At 43.6% G+C, this 20,344-nt stretch overlaps 1 protein-coding gene across 3 annotated transcripts in view; it reads left to right on the top strand.

Moving 5' to 3' along the window:
• LOC147466016 (phosphoinositide phosphatase SAC2-like) overlaps positions 1-19,831 on the top strand; it is a 105,999-nt gene extending 86,168 nt beyond the window's left edge. For 2 of the 3 annotated variants that reach the window (XM_086523399.1, XM_086523408.1), the window contains exons 13-15: positions 18,519-18,827; positions 18,899-18,971; positions 19,252-19,831. In XM_086523399.1, coding sequence (XP_086379525.1) covers positions 18,519-18,827; positions 18,899-18,971; positions 19,252-19,374 — 505 coding nt within the window. In that variant the 3' untranslated portion in view covers positions 19,375-19,831. The remainder of the gene's footprint in view (positions 1-18,518; positions 18,828-18,898; positions 18,972-19,251) is intronic. The other variant, XM_086523417.1, reaches the window with a different exon arrangement.
• The last annotated feature ends 513 nt before the right edge of the window (positions 19,832-20,344 follow it).

Here is a 20,344-nt window from a genome sequence, read left to right as displayed (position 1 = left end):
GTATCTGCTCGCTTTCCTCCAATTCGGGTTGCTCATCTGGCTCCCCATCATTGGGCACAGCGCCTTTAAAAGGCTTCAAGAGACTCACATGAAAACATTGTGAAGTCTCCAAGTGTCGGGCAGCTTCAGTCTGAAGGAGACATCATTTATCTTTTCGGAAATCTGGAAAGGTCCATAGTATCTCATGCTAAGCTTTCGAGAAAGCCGCTCCTTTCCCTTTTTCTTTTTGAGGCGTGCCTTCTCAAAATGTAAGAGCACCCAATCGTTCTCCTTCAATCTCAAATCGCGACGATGTCGATCTAATTTTCGGACCAAGTCCAAGTCCCTCGCGAACTGGTCGGCTTCAAAAATCTTATCTTTCGTGGTTAGGGAGGGTGGGAACCTTTGTAGCAAATTTAATAATCTCAAATGGCACCTTCCCCATCAAAGAGTTAATCGTGTTTCAGTAGGCATATTCCACCAAAGGTAAAAACCCTTTTCCCATGAAGTCTTCAGATTCAAAGAAGAAGACTTACAAAATTGTCCACGTCCTTCTCGAGTCTCGGCCAAGTAAAAGTATCTCTCCACACCGTTCAAGGTGGTAACAATGCCGCGGTAACCCGTAAAAGGTGGACAATAGCATTCGGTTAGAATCTTTTCCCTCAATGGTGTGTAACGCACAACATCGTTTTCTTCATCAAGTAGCCATCTCGAATGGAATATCCCGCTACTACATCCCCATTCTGTATTTTATTGAATACATTTGGAAAATCTGTATCTGTTGCATACTGACCGACCATATCCTCGAAGCTTCTACAATGTATCGTGGAAATAGCCAGAACCAACGGCTTTCGGGACAAAGTATCTGCCACCAATTTCTTCTGTCCGTGCACATGGACAATCCGGAACAAGTGTGACCAAATGTTTGCCCACCGCATTTGCTTTTCCAATAGCTGCTTCTGTGACAAGAAGTAGCGTTAACTCCAACCATCTGTGAAAACTGTAAAATCGGCTCCCAGTAGGTAATGTTGCCATGAGTAAGAGCATGGAAAACCGCCAAAAGCTCTTTCTCACATATCTGTACTGTCAATTCCGGCCTTGAAAACAATCGGCTCTCATACATAGGCAATGACATGGCCTCCATGCATTAAGACCGCATGTAGACTACGACCACAAGTATCACGATATACTTCAAACGACTTCTGCAAATCTGGCAAAGTCAAAACTGGTCCTGTAGTCAAATTCTGTTTCAATTTCTGAAAGGCAATCACTCCCCACGAGAAAAGGACTCCTTTCTATGTTAACAAATGCGAAGGGGTAAGCAACCTCTGCAAACTTTGTGATGAACCGCCGGTAGTAAGAAAATAAGCCCAAGAAGCTTCGAACTTCATGGACATTCTTCAAATCGGGCCAATCACGGATAGTCTCTATCTTGGCCGCGTCCATTTGCACTCCTGCTACTGAGACAATGTGTCTCAAAAAGTGTATGTCTGGGCTCGGCTCACACGGTAAGGTGGCCGTTTCGGTGGTGAATTTCCAGGTTTCAAATCAATGCTATGATCCTCAAGACAAGCTGGTGATAACTCACTTGGTAGGCCCTCTGAAAAGCAATCGGCACGAGTGTGGAGAAAAATCTTGGCTTTCTTTATTCAGGTCAAAACATGTTCGACCGTCAATTATCATTCAGTTCTCTCCCGAAAGAAAAGAAACTGAATTTCATGAAGTACAATCTCTGTGCCTTGCATTTGTCAAAGTCACTTTCTCGGCCCGGTAGTCAACCATGGCGTTGTTCTTGTGGTACCAAGGGATTTCGAGTAGGACGTCACAACCTCCCAAGGGAATTACGTAGAAATCCTCGTGCCCTAAACACCCCTGACATTGCAAACGAAGTTTGCCAATGATCGGTGTAATGGCAACATCCCGTCCGGGTGCCGCTACAACTACCTCCGCCTGTCGGGCGTAATTCCAAATCGAGCCACCAATTGAAGTGAAAAGAAGTTGGCATGGGCTCCTTCATACAAAAAAAAAGGGCTTCCTGATCTTTCACTTTGCCCTAAAAGCGGCAAAGTTTTGTACTTTCATTTATTTGATTCGATTCGGGACCCACGCAATGTGGTACAAGTTCTGCTTTCATCTGCCTTTTCTGCCACATTCCTCAGTTGCTTTTCAACTCTCTGGCTTTTTAGTTTCCCCGCATTCAAAGCACTTCCCCTCTCTGATGTAGTTAGCTCTCTCTCGAAGAGCAAGCTTGGGTTGTGCATCCTTTTCTTTCTTTTCTGGGTTGCTCTTCTTCTTTCTACTTTCATTGTTTGAAGTCTGTTCGGTCCTTTTCGTCATGATTTCATCTGTGGGGTAGGTCAAACTGCCTGAATGAATGACAAAACCCCGTTTTGCATGACTCATCAGTTCCTGAATGGAATCTGACTTTTGCTCTAAGCAGTGATCTCGGTTCTCTGTAGGAAGTCCCAAGGTAAACCGCGCAATCTGCTCTTTGAACGAGATCTTCTTAAATGAAAGGTTGGTAGAAAAGAGCTCCAGAATCTCTCGCAATATGAGTCCAATGAATCTTTCTTGGTCATTCGAAGATGGTTCCAAGCAGTTTGTATGTCCCGTTCGTACTCCCGAGTCAACCAAGAAGAGATAAAAAGCCTTTCAAATTTCAGCCATTTAACTGGCGCTTTCTTGTTCAACAGAAGCGTGGACCACCAAGTTCGAGCATTTCCCTTGAAGTAAGAGGTAGCCCTCCGAATCTTTGAGTGCTCTGAGTAATGTCCTCCAGAGAAAGCTATGTCAAACTGCTGTATGAAGGCCAAATCCTTGGAAGCATCTCGAAATCCAGAAAACGTGTCAAATTTAATTGACTGTCCACCTTCTTTAAACTCTCCGACTTTCTTGCTTTTATCCTCTAGAAAGTCATACTGGTTGGCTTTATAGAAATTCTTCTTCTTTGCATAGAATCTGACATCTGTTATTATCAGAGTCCGAATTGTTTGAAGATGAGTCCTCTATAGAACTGTTAGAAACTGGGCGAAATTTAGACTTCTTTGCCTTTCCAAAGCTTTACTTTTTGCTTCGCTTTTTTCCTTTTCTGTCTTCTTCGCTTGAGTCAGACGAGCTAGAAGAATTGTCAAAAGAAGAAGAAGAATTGGATACTCCTTCAAATCTGACATGCTTTTTCTGCTTTCTTGCCAAGGCAAAAGCATATAAACGACGCAAATAACCCGGGAAGTGAGTCTTTTCTTTTGCTTTTTGTCGTGCTTTTCAGCTTTGTTCTGTGCGTCAAAAAGCTGAGAAATCCGTGTATCAACCACCTCTTCTAATTCTCGTTCTGTAAACATCCTTGAAGTAGGAGGTTTCTTGAGTGCCAGTTTGAGGGGTGGTTCTGTGGTTTGCTGCCACTGTGAGTGCACCTCGTCAAAGGAAGTCTGGGTCATAAATTTTACAAATTTCGGGTCCTTCGCAAAATTTATCATCATCTTTGTTGCATCGTCAATCAATCGTCGACGCTCCATCTCTTCAATCTCCGCTTGAGTATGCCGAGGCGGGCCATACTCCTCGTGAGAATCTTCTTCGTGATCTCTTCCCGCATCTCCAGATGCAGAGGAAGTCGATTAATCTCTGTCTGAATCCATAAGTGTCGCTAGAAAAAGGATCGGATTTCCCGGCAGAAGAGAAATCGGCTGTGCTCTGATACCATTGTAATATACTTGGACACTCCAAGTCAAGATTCTATTGCGACACGACAGGAATTCACTTCAAAACAGTTCACAGTTCACAATTGATTCGACAAGGTCCGGCGGAGTTCCGTGCCTAGAGATATTGGCCCCAAAGACTGGCGCCCCTTTTGGTATTTCTTTTTGTATTAATCTGCAACTCAAAGTACAAGTGAGTGGGAGGGTCTCACTCTAAGACTCTGCGTCCAGATGCTCTGAGAAGTGAGAGCCCAAACCACACTTATAAAGGCTTACAAGGGATGCTAAAAGCAGAGCCCCAAAAGCTGAAAATCAAAAGCTTCATAAAAAAATAAAGCAATTTCTCTCTCAAGCCATTGCTAATTTGCTTGGCAAATAAAGCAAATAATCTCCAAAAGCATTCCCTCTCTCTTGCATAGAAAAAAGCACATGCCAATAGATGTTTTTTTCCGTACTTAATGTGTCACGTCAGCATGTCCGTACAGATCTCCGTGATTTCCGGGCTTTTGTACGGCAGTGCCACGTCATCATTTCAGCTAGCTTTTCCGGTAGTCCTTGCCAAGGGAGCGTGTGTGTGAGGGCCATGCCTGGCACAACACCTTGGGTGTGTGTCCTGCCCAAATGGCTGCCACGTCACTGATTTGTGACAGAGAGAGAGGTCTTCTAAAGGCCAAAATTACCTATGAGACCAAAGAGTTACATAATGGTGAATTTGATGCAAGGCTTGGATAAAAAGAAAGGAACTAACTAAATAGAAACACTAAAGGCATAAATGGCGCTTTAAGCTACATGACTCCCACCATCTCTATGCATAGATGATGTTGTGCTTTGGGTAAGCACTTAGTGAGAGCATCGGCTGGATTTTGTGATGTATGGACCTTAACCAATGTAATAAAGCCATCCTCAAGCACTTCTCGTATGAAGTGATACCGCACATCAATATGCTTTGTGCGTGCATGAAACATGGCGTTCTTTGCCAGACATATGGCACTCTGGCTATCACAACCAAGCATAGGTGCCTTGGCAGGCAAACCAAACTCACTGCATAGGCGTGCTAACCAAATAGCTTCTTTGGAAGCCTCAATGGCTGAAATATATCCAGCCTCTGTCGTAGACAATGCAACAATCTTTTGCAATCTAGAACACCATGAAACAACACCTCCCGCAAGAGTAAATACATAGCCACTTGTGGATTTCCGTGTATCCACATCACCAGCCATGTCAGAGTCACAAAATCCCTTCAACTCCATTGGTCCTTTACCATAGCAGAGGCATGTGTTTTAGTTCCTTTCAAGTACCTCATAATGGACTTCACTGCATCCCAATGTAACCTGCTTGGATTAGCCATAAACCGGCTCACAACTCCCATTGCATGGGCTATGTCAGGCCTAGTAGCAACCATAGCATACATAAGTGAACCACAAGTTGAAGCATAAGGCACACTTTGCATGTCATTGGCTTCTTCCTTTGACTTGGGACAATCATCCTTGGAGATTTTGACATATGGCTGTAATGGCACACCAAGAGGCTTTGCTTTAGCCATGTTAAATCTGTCCAGCACCTTTTCAATGTACTTTTCTTGCGACAAATACAATAAGCGCTTGTCTCTTTGTCGTGTAACAGGCACTCCAAGTATATGTTCAGCTACCCCAAGGTCTTTCATTGAAAACACAGATTTCAGCTGCCCTTTAAGAGCATCAACAATGCTTCTTTTCTTTGCAGCTATCAGCATATCGTCTACATAGAGCACAAGAATGATAGGGCTGCCATCCTCACCACGTTTGGTATACAAACAATGGTCTGCATGGCTTCTTTTGTAACCATGTTTAAGCATGAAGCGATCAAACTTCTTGTACCACTGTCTACATGATTGTTTCAGCCCATACAAGCTTCTATTGAGCATACATACCAAACGTTCCTTGCCAGGGATAACAAAACCCTCGGGTTGCTTCATGTAAAGCTCTTCTTCCACATCACCATGCAAGAAAGCGGTATGTACATCCATTTGGTCCATTTCCAAATCAAGAGCAGCCACAATGGCAAACAATACACGCAAAGTGGTCATCTTCACAACAGGAGAGAACACCTCCTGAAAGTCTATGCCCTTGGTTTGAACATATCCCTTTGCCCCAAGCCTTGCCTTATACTTGGGTTTTGCATCAACAGTCTTGATTTTATACACCCATTTGTTAGGAATAGCCTTCCTTCCTTTGGGCAATCCAACCAAATCCCAAGTATGATTAGCATGCAAAGCTTTAATCTCTTCTTGCATAGCAAGCTCCCACTTATTGCTATGCTCACATGTCTTTGCCTCTTTATACGTAAGAGGCTCTCCCTCATCTGTCAACATAATATAATGCAAAGAGGAGTCATATCGACTCACAGGCCGTCTTTGACGAGTAGACCGCCTCACCCAATGATCCACATTATCCGGCAATGGGTTTACATCAGGTGGCACGGCAAAATCTTCAACAATGGGCTGCTGTACATCATTTTCAGCACCATTTTCAGCATTGTTTCTTGGCTGCAAATGCCCTTTAGGAGCCTCAATTTACTGTCCAACATCATTTGGCTCAAACACCACTGGATCATCTACGTTTTCAGCCATTTGTGGTGCATCCTGAGGGTCAAAAATAGGCCTAACAGGTGGCTGGTCATGCTGAAATTTCACCCTTTTATGGTCATGCTTTGAGGCACAATTGTTTTGAAGCATCCTTGCCTCATTAAAAACATCCCGGCTGCATACAACCCTTTTGAGCTGAGGTAACCAAATCCTGTAAGCCATTTCGCCTTCTTCACCATATCCCATGAAAAGGCCTTTAATGGATTTGGCATCTAGTTTACTCCTCAACTCCGGTCTGACATGCACAAAAGCCTCGCAACCAAAAATGCGTAAGTGATCATATGAAGCAGGCTTGCCAGACCAAACCTCTTCAAGGATGTCACCTTTCAAAGACATATGAGGAGATCGATTGCATATATGCACTGCAGTTTTCAAAGCTTCTCCCCAAAATCCATGAGAGAGATTAGCTGTGGACAGCATGCATCTCACCCTCTCACAAGTGTCCTATTGAATCTTTCAGCCACACCATTAGAAGAGGGGCTGTATGGCACAATAAGCTCCCTCTTAATGCCCAAATTTTCACAAAACTCGTTAAATTCAGCACACTCCCCCCCATTGTCTGTACGCAAGCATTTTAGCTTTCTACCTGTGTGGGTGGTCATAAATGCATGAAATCTCTTAAACGCAGCAAAGGCTTCATCCTTAGACTTAAGCAAATAAACCCAAATTTTCCTAGAATGATCATCAACAAAGGAGACAAAATAAGATGCACCACCCTTAGACTTAGTAGGCATGCTACATACATCAGAATGTACAAGATCAAGCACACAAGATTTACGAGAGACACCAGAGTAATAAGAACGCTTTACTTGCTTGCCATATTGACATTCATTACAAAAGTCAAGCTTTGTGCCTTTAGCATCAAGCTTAAAAAGCTTAGAAAGGCCTTTTTGGCTCATATGGCCAAGCCTCTTGTGCCACAACTCCATGTGAGAATTAATTTCAGCCAATGCAATAAACTTGCCCAACACGGCCTTTCCATGCATGCAGTAAAGTGTCCCTTTCTTTGTGCCCTTTACAATCAGCCTTGAGCCTTTAGTCATTTTCCATGATCCTCTCTCAAACAAGATGCTGTAACCATGCATATCCATCTGACCAACAGAAAGCGGACTCTTCTTGATTCCCGGCACATATCTAACATCATGCAAGACAAGCTCATTTGTGCCATCTATGGAGAGATGCACAATGCCAATACCCTCAATGGAACATGCATGATTGTTTCCAAGGTATACATGGCCACACTTGCCTGCATCAAAAGTAGAGAAACACTCCTTGATAGGAGTCACATGAAATGAAGCACCGGAATCAACAATCCAAAGTCTGGGATAATGCATCATTGACAGTCAACAAAGCATCAATAAGATCACTCTTGGTGATCTGCATGTCCTGTGAATGAACATTTAGAGAGGCATCAAAGTCATAAGCATCATCATCTGACAAAGTGGCACACAAGATGTCCTCTACATCTGATAGCTCCTCTATCACAACACTAGAAGCCACATTGGCCTTCTCTTTGTCCTTTGAGCTATCATGTGCATCTGCCTTGACTTCCTTCTTCTCTTTCTTTTTGTCTCTGCCATTCTTTTTCCGTTCTAACTCGGCCTTCCTGTTCAGCCTTCCTGTTCATGCTAACCCATGCTTCATCCGTCATATTCTGTGGCTTTACCTGTTCAAGTGCCCCTTCGCAATCCTTAAGAAATAGGATTCACTGAATCCTGCTTTTCCAAAGATCAAAACCTGTTCCATCGAACCTCCTAATCTCGAAGAGGTTCTTCACATCCGAAGAACATGAGGCCATAGTTGCACGAAATAAGAGGGATAATACGCTGAATTTTTTAGGCAAAATGCGCAAAAATCGGAGTATAGCCTCACAGAGATGTGCACTACAACTTCAAATGGTCACAAGAGCAATTTGGGGCAAAATAGGTCGATTTGGGCACAAAAATCAATTTCTGAAATTTATGCGTAGGAAATTTCAGTGAGTGAATTTGTGCTCGAAAACAACAAATTTAGTTGTTTTTAGCCTCACAGAACATACAAAAGGCTAATACACAGCCTTTAGAAGCATGTAAGAGCAACAGCCCCAATTTGTAGCATCAAAATTGCATGAAATTGAGCCACAAATGGTCATACATAGCCAAAATTTATCAAACGTGCGTAGATTGCATTAATTTGCACTTCCCCCAATGTAGTCGCATTATAAAAACACTTGCAAAAACCTGCGTTAATCTGAAATTTGCTTAAAACACTTGTTTTAGGGCTTGTTTTTCGGCAATTTCAGTGTTTTCGGGTAGCGGGGACTTAGTAAAAGTATTCCCACACCTTAATACATCATTTGCAAAACCTGTATTTTGCTGTCATAACCTGTAATTTACTGTTTTTGATCTAATTTCAGCCTGTTTTAGGTCAATTTGGGTTGCCAGGAGCTCTCTAGTGTTCGGGGACGAGTCCTTTGGCGACGAAATTGCAAAATTTCACGTGAAAGTTGACCTTCTTGGCTGAAATTCAGCGTTTGTAGGTTTGGGGCAAACCCTAATCGGGCTCTGATACCAGTTGATGAGCGCGCGGCGGTGTGTGCAAGTGAAAGAGCACGCGAGAGTGTGCGGGGTGTGTGCTTTGTAGAGGAGGCGTTGAGTTGCAGGAAGGGGGCGCTAGCAAAACGATGGAGCAGAGAGAGAGAGAGCCCTCGTTGGTTTGTAAGGGGATAAGTGAGTGAGTTGTAAAAAACTCACTATCCCTTTATTATTTGTATAAGGACCCATTTAATAAGTTAGTGTGGCCAAGTTCGATGTGAACTTGGCCAAAGGTTAGTACCTTTAAAATATACATGAAAAGGGGGCCATTTGGTACATATACGAAAGGTGGTTGTGTATCTCAAAGAACGGATACAAAATGGTTGATATGTGTGTATCAAAATCTGGAGATGGCTCGCATCGGTCGGTGCAGGATCGGTTAGAAAAATGCTCTCTGTATGTAGTCATCTTCGTGCCCAGCTCTTGTATAGGTTGTATCCATATCCTCTGGGTATCTAACTGAAACAGATCTTGTCGTATAATTCTATTGACCGTCCTTTGTGTCGGAGAGAGAGAAGGTGCATCTAGAGAATACTGAAAGGGGGGGAGCCTGCCCATAGAGAAACCATGTTGCAGTGTGTGTATACCAACATGATGTATCTTCTTGTGCTGTCAAGTGCCATGAGCACTCCAAAGCCAACTGAGCATAACGACAAAGCCAACTGAGCATAACGCCAAAGCCAACGGAGCATAACGATCTCGTGGGAGCTCAGAAATCGGGGCTCAATCGGTGTACTCCAATCTTGTTGGGATTATTAGTGAATAGCCCAGTTTTTCGACAACTTGAGAGTGTAAGTACTCAGTAATGTTTTGCCTTATTGTAAGGATTCTAGGTGCTAATCCTTAATTAAGTACTTAAACTCATGATTAAGACTTAAGAAACTGAAACTGAACTTAGAACAAGACTTAGAAGACTCTGTGTTTGATTTATTGAAAGTGTGATACAAAGGTTCCTTTTATACGAATTGAATAGTCATCAGTGAAGAGGCATGTCTCTTTGTGAAGAGACATGACTTTAGGCGAAAAGACACATCCTTTCGGCGAAGAGCTGCAACCATTGGGTGAAGAGTCGCATCCGTAAGGTGAAGGGGTGTGACCAGTGGTCGAAGGAGTGTGGCTTTTGGCGAAGAGGTATGTCTTTTGGGCGAAGGGGTGTGACCATTCGAGAACAGGAGTCCTCTTGGGTTAGTCACACTTCGCATCTGCATTTGTAATGAATCAAGAAGAGTGTAACAAGTCACAATTGTGACATTCACTCCCATTTACATTAAAACCCCGTGTTCAGATGAAAGTCTTCCGCTTTTCAAAGAATTCTTGAAGAAGGTTTGGGTACTGTTGCATATCTTCATCCGTCTGCCAAGTTGAGTCTGACTCATCAAGATCAATCCACTTGACAAGAAATTCTGTTGTGATTTTTTGTCTTGTTTCTTTTTGTCTAACATCAAGAATCTTTTCTGGAACAAGAATTATGTGTTCATCCTCAATTTCTGGCACATAAGAAGATAAGTCTGGAATTGGCGAATCTCCTTGTATGTACTGTTTGAGCCAAGAAATGTGGAAAATTGGATGAAGTTTTCCCCATGAGAGTGGAAGTTCCAACTTGTAACTGACAACTGAGTACTTCTTGATTATTTTGAAAGGTCCATAGAAGCGAGGGCGCAACTTTGGAAAGACCGATTTCACAGTTTTGTAGCGATGAGGTGCTACATATAATAAAACCAAATCTCCCTCTTGGAAATCTGCATGTCGTCGATGCTTATTGGCTTGTTTCTGGTACTTTTGTTGGACATGAACCAACTTGTCACGTACTTGAATAAGTACATCTTGCATTTCTTGAACCAACTGATCTGCTAGAGCTACTTTGTGTTGAAGAACAAAGTTTGTGGGTATAAGAGGAGTATGTCCATAAGCTGCTTGGAATGGAGTCATGCCAGTTACTGAATGGATAGAGTTATTGTATGCGAACTCTACAAGTGGCAAATAGTCTTCCCATGACCCCAATCGAATTTGTATGTAATGTCGAAGCATTTCTTCCAAAATTTGATTCACTCTTTCTGTCTGCCCATCAGTTTGAGGATGGTATGCTGAGCTGAATAACAAATTTGTACCAAGGGATTTGAAAAGGGATGTCCAAAAATGCCCTGTGAATTTTGGATCTCTGTCTGAAACAATAGACTTTGGTAATCCATGTAATCTGAAAATGTGTTGCACAAACAATTGCGCAACGTCTGGTGCCGAGGCAGCTTTCTTGCAAGGAATATCTTTGAAAACCGATCCACCACTACGAGAATCTGTGCATTGGCTTTTTTAGAAAGAGGCAATGTAGTGATAAAATCCATGCTGACACTTTCCCATCTTTCTTGAGGTACGGGCAAAGGATGAAGTAACCCTTGAGGAAGTTGTCGAGAAGCCTTGATTGTTTGACAGGAATGACAAGTTTTGACAAACTTGATAACATCTTGCTGCATTTGTGGCCAAAAATATGTTGCAGATAACAATCTGTATGTCTTGTTGATGCCTGGATGAGCAGCAAAAGGGACTTCATGATGTTCTTGGATCAAAATTTTCCGCAATGGTGCATTGTGTGGAACACAAATGCGATCAATGTAATACAGCAAGTCATTGACAATGGTGCAAGCTGCAAACATATTCATCTCTGCAGGAGTCAGAGTAGAGGATTTAAGAGCTTGAAATGCATCCCCAAAATCTCGATCTGTCAAATACTCATGCTTGAAACAAGCAGGTATTTCCATATGCACACCGAAAATGGCAAAGTTGATGGCTCGAGGAAGGCGGCTTAAGGCATCTGCAACTGCATTTGCAAGGCCTGGCACGTATTGAATAATCATATGAAAATTCTCCAAGAACTCAACCCATCGTCCTTGACGAGGATTCATCACAGCTTGAGTAAAAATGTATGCCAATGACTGATGATCTGTCTGCACCACGGAATCTGCGCCAAGAAGATAGTGTTTCCAAGTGCGGTAAGCATGAACAATGGCTAAGAATTCCTTGTCATAAATTGGGTATCTCATTTGTATGGCTGAAAATTTGCGGCTGTCAAAAGCAATGACACGCTCATTCTGCATAAGAACACCTCCAGAAGCATGATCTGACGCATTGGTCATGACCTGAAAAGGTTGAGTGGGATCTGCAATAGCCAAAACTGGAGTTGTCGTCAAGGCGTGTTTAAGGGCTTTGAACGACTGTTCTGCTTCTTCAGTCCATTGAAGTTTATCCTGCTTGGTAAGCTCAGTCAAAGGAGCTGGAATGTCGGAGAATTTGTGGACCTTGGTATGATAGAAGTTTGCAAGTCCCAAAAAAGAGCGCACATCTGAGATGGTGAGCGGTAAAGGCCAATCCACTATGACCTGTATTTTCTTGGGATCGACTGCAACGCCACTGGCAGAAATAATGTGACCAAGGTATTCCACCTGATTTTGAAGAAATCACTTTTCTTCTTATTGATGTATAGCACATTGATTCGCAAAACTTGGAAGACAAGCTTCAAATGTTCCTTGTGATCAGCCATCGTTCGACTGAAAACTAAAATGTCATCCAAATACATGATGACGAACTTGTCCAAGTAAGGTCCGAAGATTTCGTTCATCAGCGTCATGAAAGAGGCTGGGGCATTGGTTAACCCAAATGGTAATACCAGAAATTGATAGTGACCATACTTTATGCGAAAAGCTGTCTTGTACTCATCACCAATGCGAATGCGAATTTGGTGATACCCTGATTTTAGATCAATTTTGGAGTAGTAACTGATCAAATAACTCATCAATGCGAGGCAGGGGAAACTTGTTTTTGATCGTTAACTTATTCAAAGCACGATAGTCGATGCAAAGACGCATAGATCCATCTTTCTTTTTGACCAATAGAACAGGAGCTCCAAAGGGACTTTTGCTTGGGTGAATATGAACTTTATCCAACAAATCTTTTAGCTGCCGTTGTATCTCTTGAGATTCTGAGTATGAAACTCAATAAGGGGCTCGAATTGGTGGAGGTTGGCCGAGGATCAAATCAATGGGATGATCCACGGGACGCCGAGGAGGCAAAGTTGTTGGTAGCTCGTCGGGAAACAAGTCTAGATGTGGTTGAGAGAAGGGTGGCTGCAAATAGGCATTGTTTGAGGAGGATTTAACTTTTGCTTCTTCTGCACCGGGTTTAACATCTCTTAACATGATTAAGGCAGTAGCACAATCACGTTTTCGAACCAGCCGTTTGACTTGTAAAGCAGAAACCAATATAATGGGTTTGGTACTGAAAAGACTACGAAGCTCTATTTCCTGTTGCTTGTGAAAGAGCCGAATTGAGTGATCTCTGAAACTGATTATTGGATCATATTGAAATAACCAAGATTGGCCAAGGATCAAGTCGTAATGTGACATGGGCATAACTGAAAAACCAAGCTGATCCTGGTAATCCTGAATCTGAAAATCGAGCTTTTCAATCCTTTTGTTGCACCCGGGGAAGGAACCATCCGCAAGTTCTACTTGGTAAGCTGCCTCACTGGGTTGAGTTTGAAGGCGCAACTTAGTAATCAAAGATGTGCTGACGAAATTAGTAGAACACCCACTATCCACAAGAACATTGATTGGCTGCTTGCCAACAAAGCCAAGGAAGCTAAGAACCTGATTCGAAAGATCCATTGGAGCAGTGACGTGATTCCGAGCATTCATCATTAAGGCACTTACAACCTTGGAAACTCGAACACAACGTGCTGCTTGTTTGCCTTTGTCTGGGACAGGAGGTTGGCTGTGGATAGGTTCTGAAATTGTGGTCTCCATGTGAGAATTCTGGCGAGGATTTGAAGGGTTTGGCTTCTTGGGGCATTCATACCACCTGTGATCTCCATGACAAATTGTACATAATCTTGTACGGTTGGAGTTGGAGGTTGAAGGAGCTGATGAAGAGGCTTGCTGTCCAGAGGACGTATTCGGCCGAAAATCACGACGACCATTCCTTCTATGATTGGGACGATTGTTTCGTCGATTCTGATTATTTGCAGAAGAGGAGGCTTTGGAAGTGGCTGCTTGTCCAGAAGATTGGGGTCGAAAAGAAGTTTGTCCAGCAGAGTATTGTCTCGAAGAGTGAGCTCCTGAGAAAGAACATTGATTCTGACCACCTTGTCCTTGGTAATTACGTTGTGAAGAGCTTGCAGAATTGGAAACTCGATCACCAGGAAGGAAACTTTTGAGTGGGCGCCGATTATCACCAAGATGCTCGACATAAGCGATTGCAGCATCCAGTGTGGCAGGGTTAAATTTATGGACATCATCTCGCAGGGAAGGCTGAAGTCCGTCAACAAAACTGTGGAGTTTGTCGGAAGGACTGAGAGTCTCTATCTCAAGAGTTAATTTCTGAAACTCTGAGATGTACGTGGCCAAGGAACCAGTTTGGCTCAGGTGGCGGAGAGAAGACAGGGCGTGAAAATCGGCATTTGCAGGCTCAAAAGCCTTGCAAAGAACGTGCCGGAATTTGTCTCAAGTAGCGGTGATTTTCCCATCTTTAATGCGGCGTCGCCACCAAAGGAATGCAGTATCCTTTAGTAGAGAGCTGGCCAAAGCAACTTTCTTGCTTTCAATGAGATCAATATTTGAAAAGTAAACCTCCATTTTGAAAAGCCAATGGTCCAGCACGCGTTGATTGCGGCGACCGTTGTATGGCTCGGGCAACTTTGCATCAATTTTCTTTTTTTGTGCTGTGTTTATTATCTTAAAAAGATATTTTAATTCAGGATTGTCTACCTCTGGTTCCGGAGCTTCGACTTGCTTAGGAACTGACTCTGCTACCGAAGAAACTGAATGTGTAGCTGGCTGCGTCCTCGAAGAAGAAAAGGCCTGTAAGACATCCAAACGTGCGGTCATCGATGCAAGACCGATGGAAAGGGCCTCCTGGAGGACGGACATCTGTTTTCTGAGGATGGCTATCGGATCGTCGGGTGCAGCACTGCGTGTCTCTGACATTCTGACAGCTCAGAGGGAATATCTGGGAGAGGCTGGAGAGGTGTGGTTGCCGTAAAAGGGTGAAGCTGCTGATGTTGTGTCCCACTCCTCTAAGAAATCTGGTCCAAGATCCGAATCATCGATATCTTCCACCTCGTCGATAGGAGGTGTGTTGTCTGGCGTCAAAGGCGTGTAGTCCGGAAGCTGTAACTCGCTGTGAATCCGAACTAAAGGCTGCTGGCAGACGATGTCGTTTACTGAATCCACACGACACTCCGTCAGAGAATAGGCCAAGTGGGGATACCGGCCTAGTATGTGCTCGTAGTGTGGCAAATGAAGAGGCTCGCACTTAACTATGATATGCCACACCACCCAGCCCTGTGAGCGCGAGGCATGCTGATGAGTGACATAAACCAGGTAATTTTGTGGCAACACTGCTGGCTGTGGTGCAGGAACAAGAGCAGGCTCGGGTGCCGGAATGAAGTCGGGAACCTGTATTTCCTCTGGAACTGGAACGGGTTCTAGAGATGGGGAATCCGAAATGAGAATTACTTCCGGTTCGAATGCGGGTTCCGGTTCGGGGGTATCTGGTATAATAATCACTTCGGGAGCTTGAGGAGGATTTTCTGGCAATATATCTTCGGGAACCTCGTCTATGTACGAGAGAAAGTTGACTGGAACGTCGAGGGCATCGTCTGCCATGACTGTGAACAAGCCCGCGTGCGCACTCGGCGATGGCCAAAATTGGCAACGCGGACGATTAGCAGACGAGGGAGCGACAAATTTTCTGCACGCTGACGCTGGCGCTGGTTTTTCATTTTTGCTGGCTGCCGTTAGGTGGCCCTGTTGTTAATTATTCCCAAAGGGTGCCCACTTGAAACTTTGGTTGGGCGGCCGGCCAAAAACCCCTTGAATTAAAAGGGTGGCCTAATTTAAGCTAGTGCTGGTAAAATAAACGAAACGTTGCGTTGTTTGAATAAATCCGAACGCTGCTGCCTATATTCGAAAACAGACTGCGCTGCCAGCGTCTACTGCCTGCTGCGAGTAGCTTGGTGAAGGGATAGCCTGGAAGCACCGGCTTGCGTCACTTGTGCAAGAGGGAAAGGGTACAACTCTTCCTGTCCACGCGAAGAGTCTCGAAGTGCAACCGGTATGCCGCAACCGGTGAAGGGATAGCCTGGAAGCACCGGCTTGCGTCAGAGTCTCGAAGTGCAACCGGTTCCCTGCGCTGCCAACGTCTACTGCCTGCTGCGAGTAGCTTGGTGAAGGGATAGCCTGGAAGCACCGGCTTGCGTCACTTGTGCAAGAGGGAAAGGGTACAACTCTTCCTGTCCACGCGAAGAGTCTCGAAGTGCAACCGGTATGGCGCAACACCTACTTTGTCTACCATCTTCTGCTTATCTTTATGTAAGTGTAGAAGAAAGGATTACCTCATGTTGATGTGGGTCTTGTCCATCTTTCTGCTTCCATACAACTCCGGGAAGGCGGGGGGGGGGGGGGGAGTAGCGGCGAGGGTGAGAGGCTCACAACCTTCAGGTCCCGGGAAAAAATTTGCTCTGATACCACTGTAAGGATTCTAGGTGTTAATCCTTAATTAAGTACTTAAACTCGTGATTAAAACTTAAGAAACTGAAATTGAACTTAGAACAAGACTTAGAAGACTCTATGTTTGATTGATTGAAAGTGTGATACAAGGGTTCCTTTTATAGGAATTGAATAGTCATCAGTGAAGAGACATGACTTTAGGTGAAAAGACACATCCCTTCGGCGAAGAGCTGCAACCATTGGGTGAAGAGTCGTATCCGTAAGGTGAAGGGGTGTGACCAGTGGTCGAAGGAGTGTGGCTTTTGGCGAAGAGGTATGTCTTTTGGGCGAAGGGGTGTGACCATTCGAGAACAGGAGTCCTCCTGGGTTAGTCACACTTCGCATCTGCATCTGTAATGAATCAAGAAGAGTGTAACAAGTCACAATCGTGACACTTATGAAATAGCAAGTGTGCCAATATGTGCGTTGCTGTTTGCTTCAATCTCTTTGGTGCTTGAATTGCAAATCTGACGGATCTTGCACGTACGTTGGTTGTGCTGCGTTGTTGAGGCCCAGGGTGTTTTAGCCTTGCCGATTGATTGGATGAAAACGATTATCAATTTGTGTAGTAATTTCTTATAGGTTTTGTGGCTTAAGCACATACAAATATGAACGCTCGTTTTCTGGTTTATTTGCACTATCTTTGACTATGAATTCTAAAGCTACCTTGCTGCAGTCATCTGCTAGTGAAGAATAACTAGCTGATGAAATGACCAGATTCCACTTCTTGCTTTTAGTATTGATAGCTATTAGATAAGATTAGATTTGGAAAGAAAGTAGAAGATAGGCCCAACTTTGATACCAGTTAATGGAATTCAGAGCGCTATGGAGGTTGGAGAGCATGCAGCTCAAGCTCCATAGCTACCCCTCAAATTAGTAGAGAGAGACTGGTGGATAGCTGGTAGCTGGGTAAACCAAGGCAAAGGGAGAGTCAACACACCGCGAATATTTTCATTCATAGAAATACAAAAAGATACAAGTTTTGAACAGCTCGAGTGAGGTACCCTTTTTTCCATCTACATCATGTGTGACTTCATGGAGCTTCCTTTAGCTTAGAGGTGATACACACAGAGTATTCAGAAGTTAGGATTATACCCAACAAGGCATAAAAAACAACACAATGCTTCTGAAAAACCTCTTAAAACTCCTAAGAGGTACAGTTACAATGGGGTTTCAATACATACGGTGGGGAGTGAGGTATGAAGTTCTCCTCTGCAGGCTGACCACGCCATTTTTCTGTGCTTCTTTCACTTTAGCCTTGCTCTTTTCTTCAGCTGTAGTTGTGTTAGCTCATCTGCTATCAATACCTTTGTTCATTGCAATGATTACTGCTACTTTATAAAATCTATCCATGGACGAGACCTTTGCTTGTGTACCTTTTACTATGATGGAGGCTGCGTATCCATGGTCTACAAATGGGAGAAGACACCATTCCAGAGCTCACAGCATTTTGTGAATGAAATCATATCAATGGTTAAAGAGATGCATAGAGTGGAGAGCATTAAGAATGAAGCAAGGATTGGCACGCTGCGGAGACCATAGGCTAGGATAGGGAAGACATTGCAGAGGAAATGAATGATAACTACCTATCGCACATTGATGTTCTCAAAGCACAGCTGCTCGGTCTTGATAACTTGCACATGTGCTTGCAATTCTAGAATTAGCCTTTCTTTTTTGATCATCTCTTGCTTCATGGCTGGCATTTCTGCTTGAAGTTTCTTCATTTCTTGAAGCATGTAAGACTCCTATGGAGATTCCTAGGCTAGAAGTTGGAAGGAAATGCGGCCCTAGGTCCCCAAGGGAGGTGTCCTTCTCCCTCCTCGAGATAACCTTACCCAATGTCTACAAAATGGAGAGAGATAAATGAAAGGAGCCGCCTAAAAGACCCATGACACTAGAAAGTTACATCATCATATTATTATCCAAATGTCCAATATAGAAAACACAAAAGACTAAAGCAAATTACACTAAATGTGAGCCATCAGAGCCAACTAGTGGCAGACTTCTCTCTCTCTCTCTCTCTCTCTCACACACACACACACACACACACACACACACACAGAGAGAGAGAGAGAGAGAGAGAGAGAGAGAGAGAGAGAGAGATCCTTTGCTACAGGCTGTCTTTTAAAAGGTCCCATTCTACTGGAGACCTTGGAGAGCAGAATGAAGCTAGTATGACTTCCTCACAAATAGCTTCTGAAGTGAACTCTATTCCTGTCCAAGGGCCCTCTATTTCTTTCCCCAAAGTAAGGAGGAGAGGTTCAACCATCAGTGAAGCTGAATTGAAGAAGTGTCTTCCAAATGATTGCGTGATCTCTGAAGTGATGGCCAGTTCAATCTACAAAAGCACAGACTCTTCTCAAGGTTCTGCTGATGCTGATTGGCTATCCTCGTCGGGCAATTCCTCAGAAGATGTGCAAGACAGGTATGGCCATCAAATTAAACTACAGTCGAATGTACTGGACAACAAAAAATAAAAAGCTCTTCTCCTCACAGGATGTTTTTGACCATGAAAACCAACCCCGATACAGAGCCAGACAACAGATTCGAGTCTGACGAATATTTCAAAGTAAATAATTCTTTCTCTTTGATTGTGGGATCTTTTCTACGTGCACGTGTGTGCGTGCGCGCGCACGCGCTCGCGCTCGTGTGTGTGTGTTTCCCAGTGGGGTATTTTCTATGTTCATGCGTCCGTGTGTGTGTGTGCGTGTAAGGGAATTCACTTTACCTGAACTATATCTTCACTCTAGGAGTGTTGCCAAACATCAGAAACCCTCATAGTCATACTTAATCGCTTGGTTTGATGCATTTTTTAGATTTTCCACTAATCGCACTGATAATTTGTCCAGGACTTTTCATATGTATTGCCAAATACAAAATCTAACAGATTGCAAGAGAGAGAAAAACAAGATTGTCTGCTCTCTGAACACTTCGTGAATTGGATCCAGGAAGGGGATACACTTTGCTTCTAGCATATGTCGTGCGCCGCTTCTAGCACCTTGTTCCTCCCAAATTCAAGTCCTTGGTGGAGCTGTATTATAGTGACTCTCGATTCCTTGTATATTTATTCGTGCTGTATATCAATTTATTGATGGCGTTTTAGATAACGCGCACCGCCTACAATCACCCACCAGATGAAGCTTTGTACATACACCCTCCCTTGACCAGCCAAGGATCATGCAGCTTCTAGCACAGAAGCCCAAGAAAGCTTTAGAGGCTGTTTGAGCCTTTGCTTGGTAAATTTATCTGCTCCCTCAGCAAGAATTTTGACACACAGGTCACGCTCCTTCATTCCTGGTTTCTTTTGCATGGTTACCTTTGTTTAAATAGCCAGTAATATGCAGGAAGCAGACTTGCTCAAAGTCATTTTTTGTAACTTAACAAGCAAACCTCAAATCTTTAGACACAAACAATAAACTGCTTTGCGTATTCGTGGCAAGTCATCTTGTGGAAGTCTTCAAATTTTATATCTGTCATGTCGAAATACTTTTCTTTGACCTATGAAGCAACTTTTCCACGACATATAAAGCATCAAGCCTAAGGCCTAGTTGTATTGCTGCTGCTGCTGCTCTCTCTCTCTCTCTCTCTCTCTCTCTCTCTCTCTCTCTCACAATTGTGGTTTTTCTCCAAATTCGGGACCTTGAAAGAAGCAATGCGAGAGAATCACAAGCATTTCTGTATGTACTGATCCAAAGTACCTACATAGAGATCGGGAAGTCTTTAATGAGAGGAGATGACCTTGCTACTGGTACCCAGAAAATTAGTCTAGGAGATATTGACTATCCCGATGGCGCTCGATTTGCATCAGCGTTTTCAATGAAAACTCTATCGATGTTTCTCAATATTTTTGTGGACATGAAAAGTACATTTATAGTTGAATGCATGGGAAACAAGGCATAGCAGTGGTATGATCATGTATCCAGCTCAGTATGTTAGACAAGG

Source organism: Adiantum capillus-veneris, chromosome 1 (genome assembly GCF_014529385.1).
Source record: "Adiantum capillus-veneris isolate H3 chromosome 1, ASM1452938v2, whole genome shotgun sequence".
Taxonomy (NCBI): Eukaryota; Viridiplantae; Streptophyta; class Polypodiopsida; order Polypodiales; family Pteridaceae; genus Adiantum; species Adiantum capillus-veneris.
Note: the sequence above shows the minus strand (reverse complement) of the source record. Positions and strands in the feature narration are given on the sequence as shown.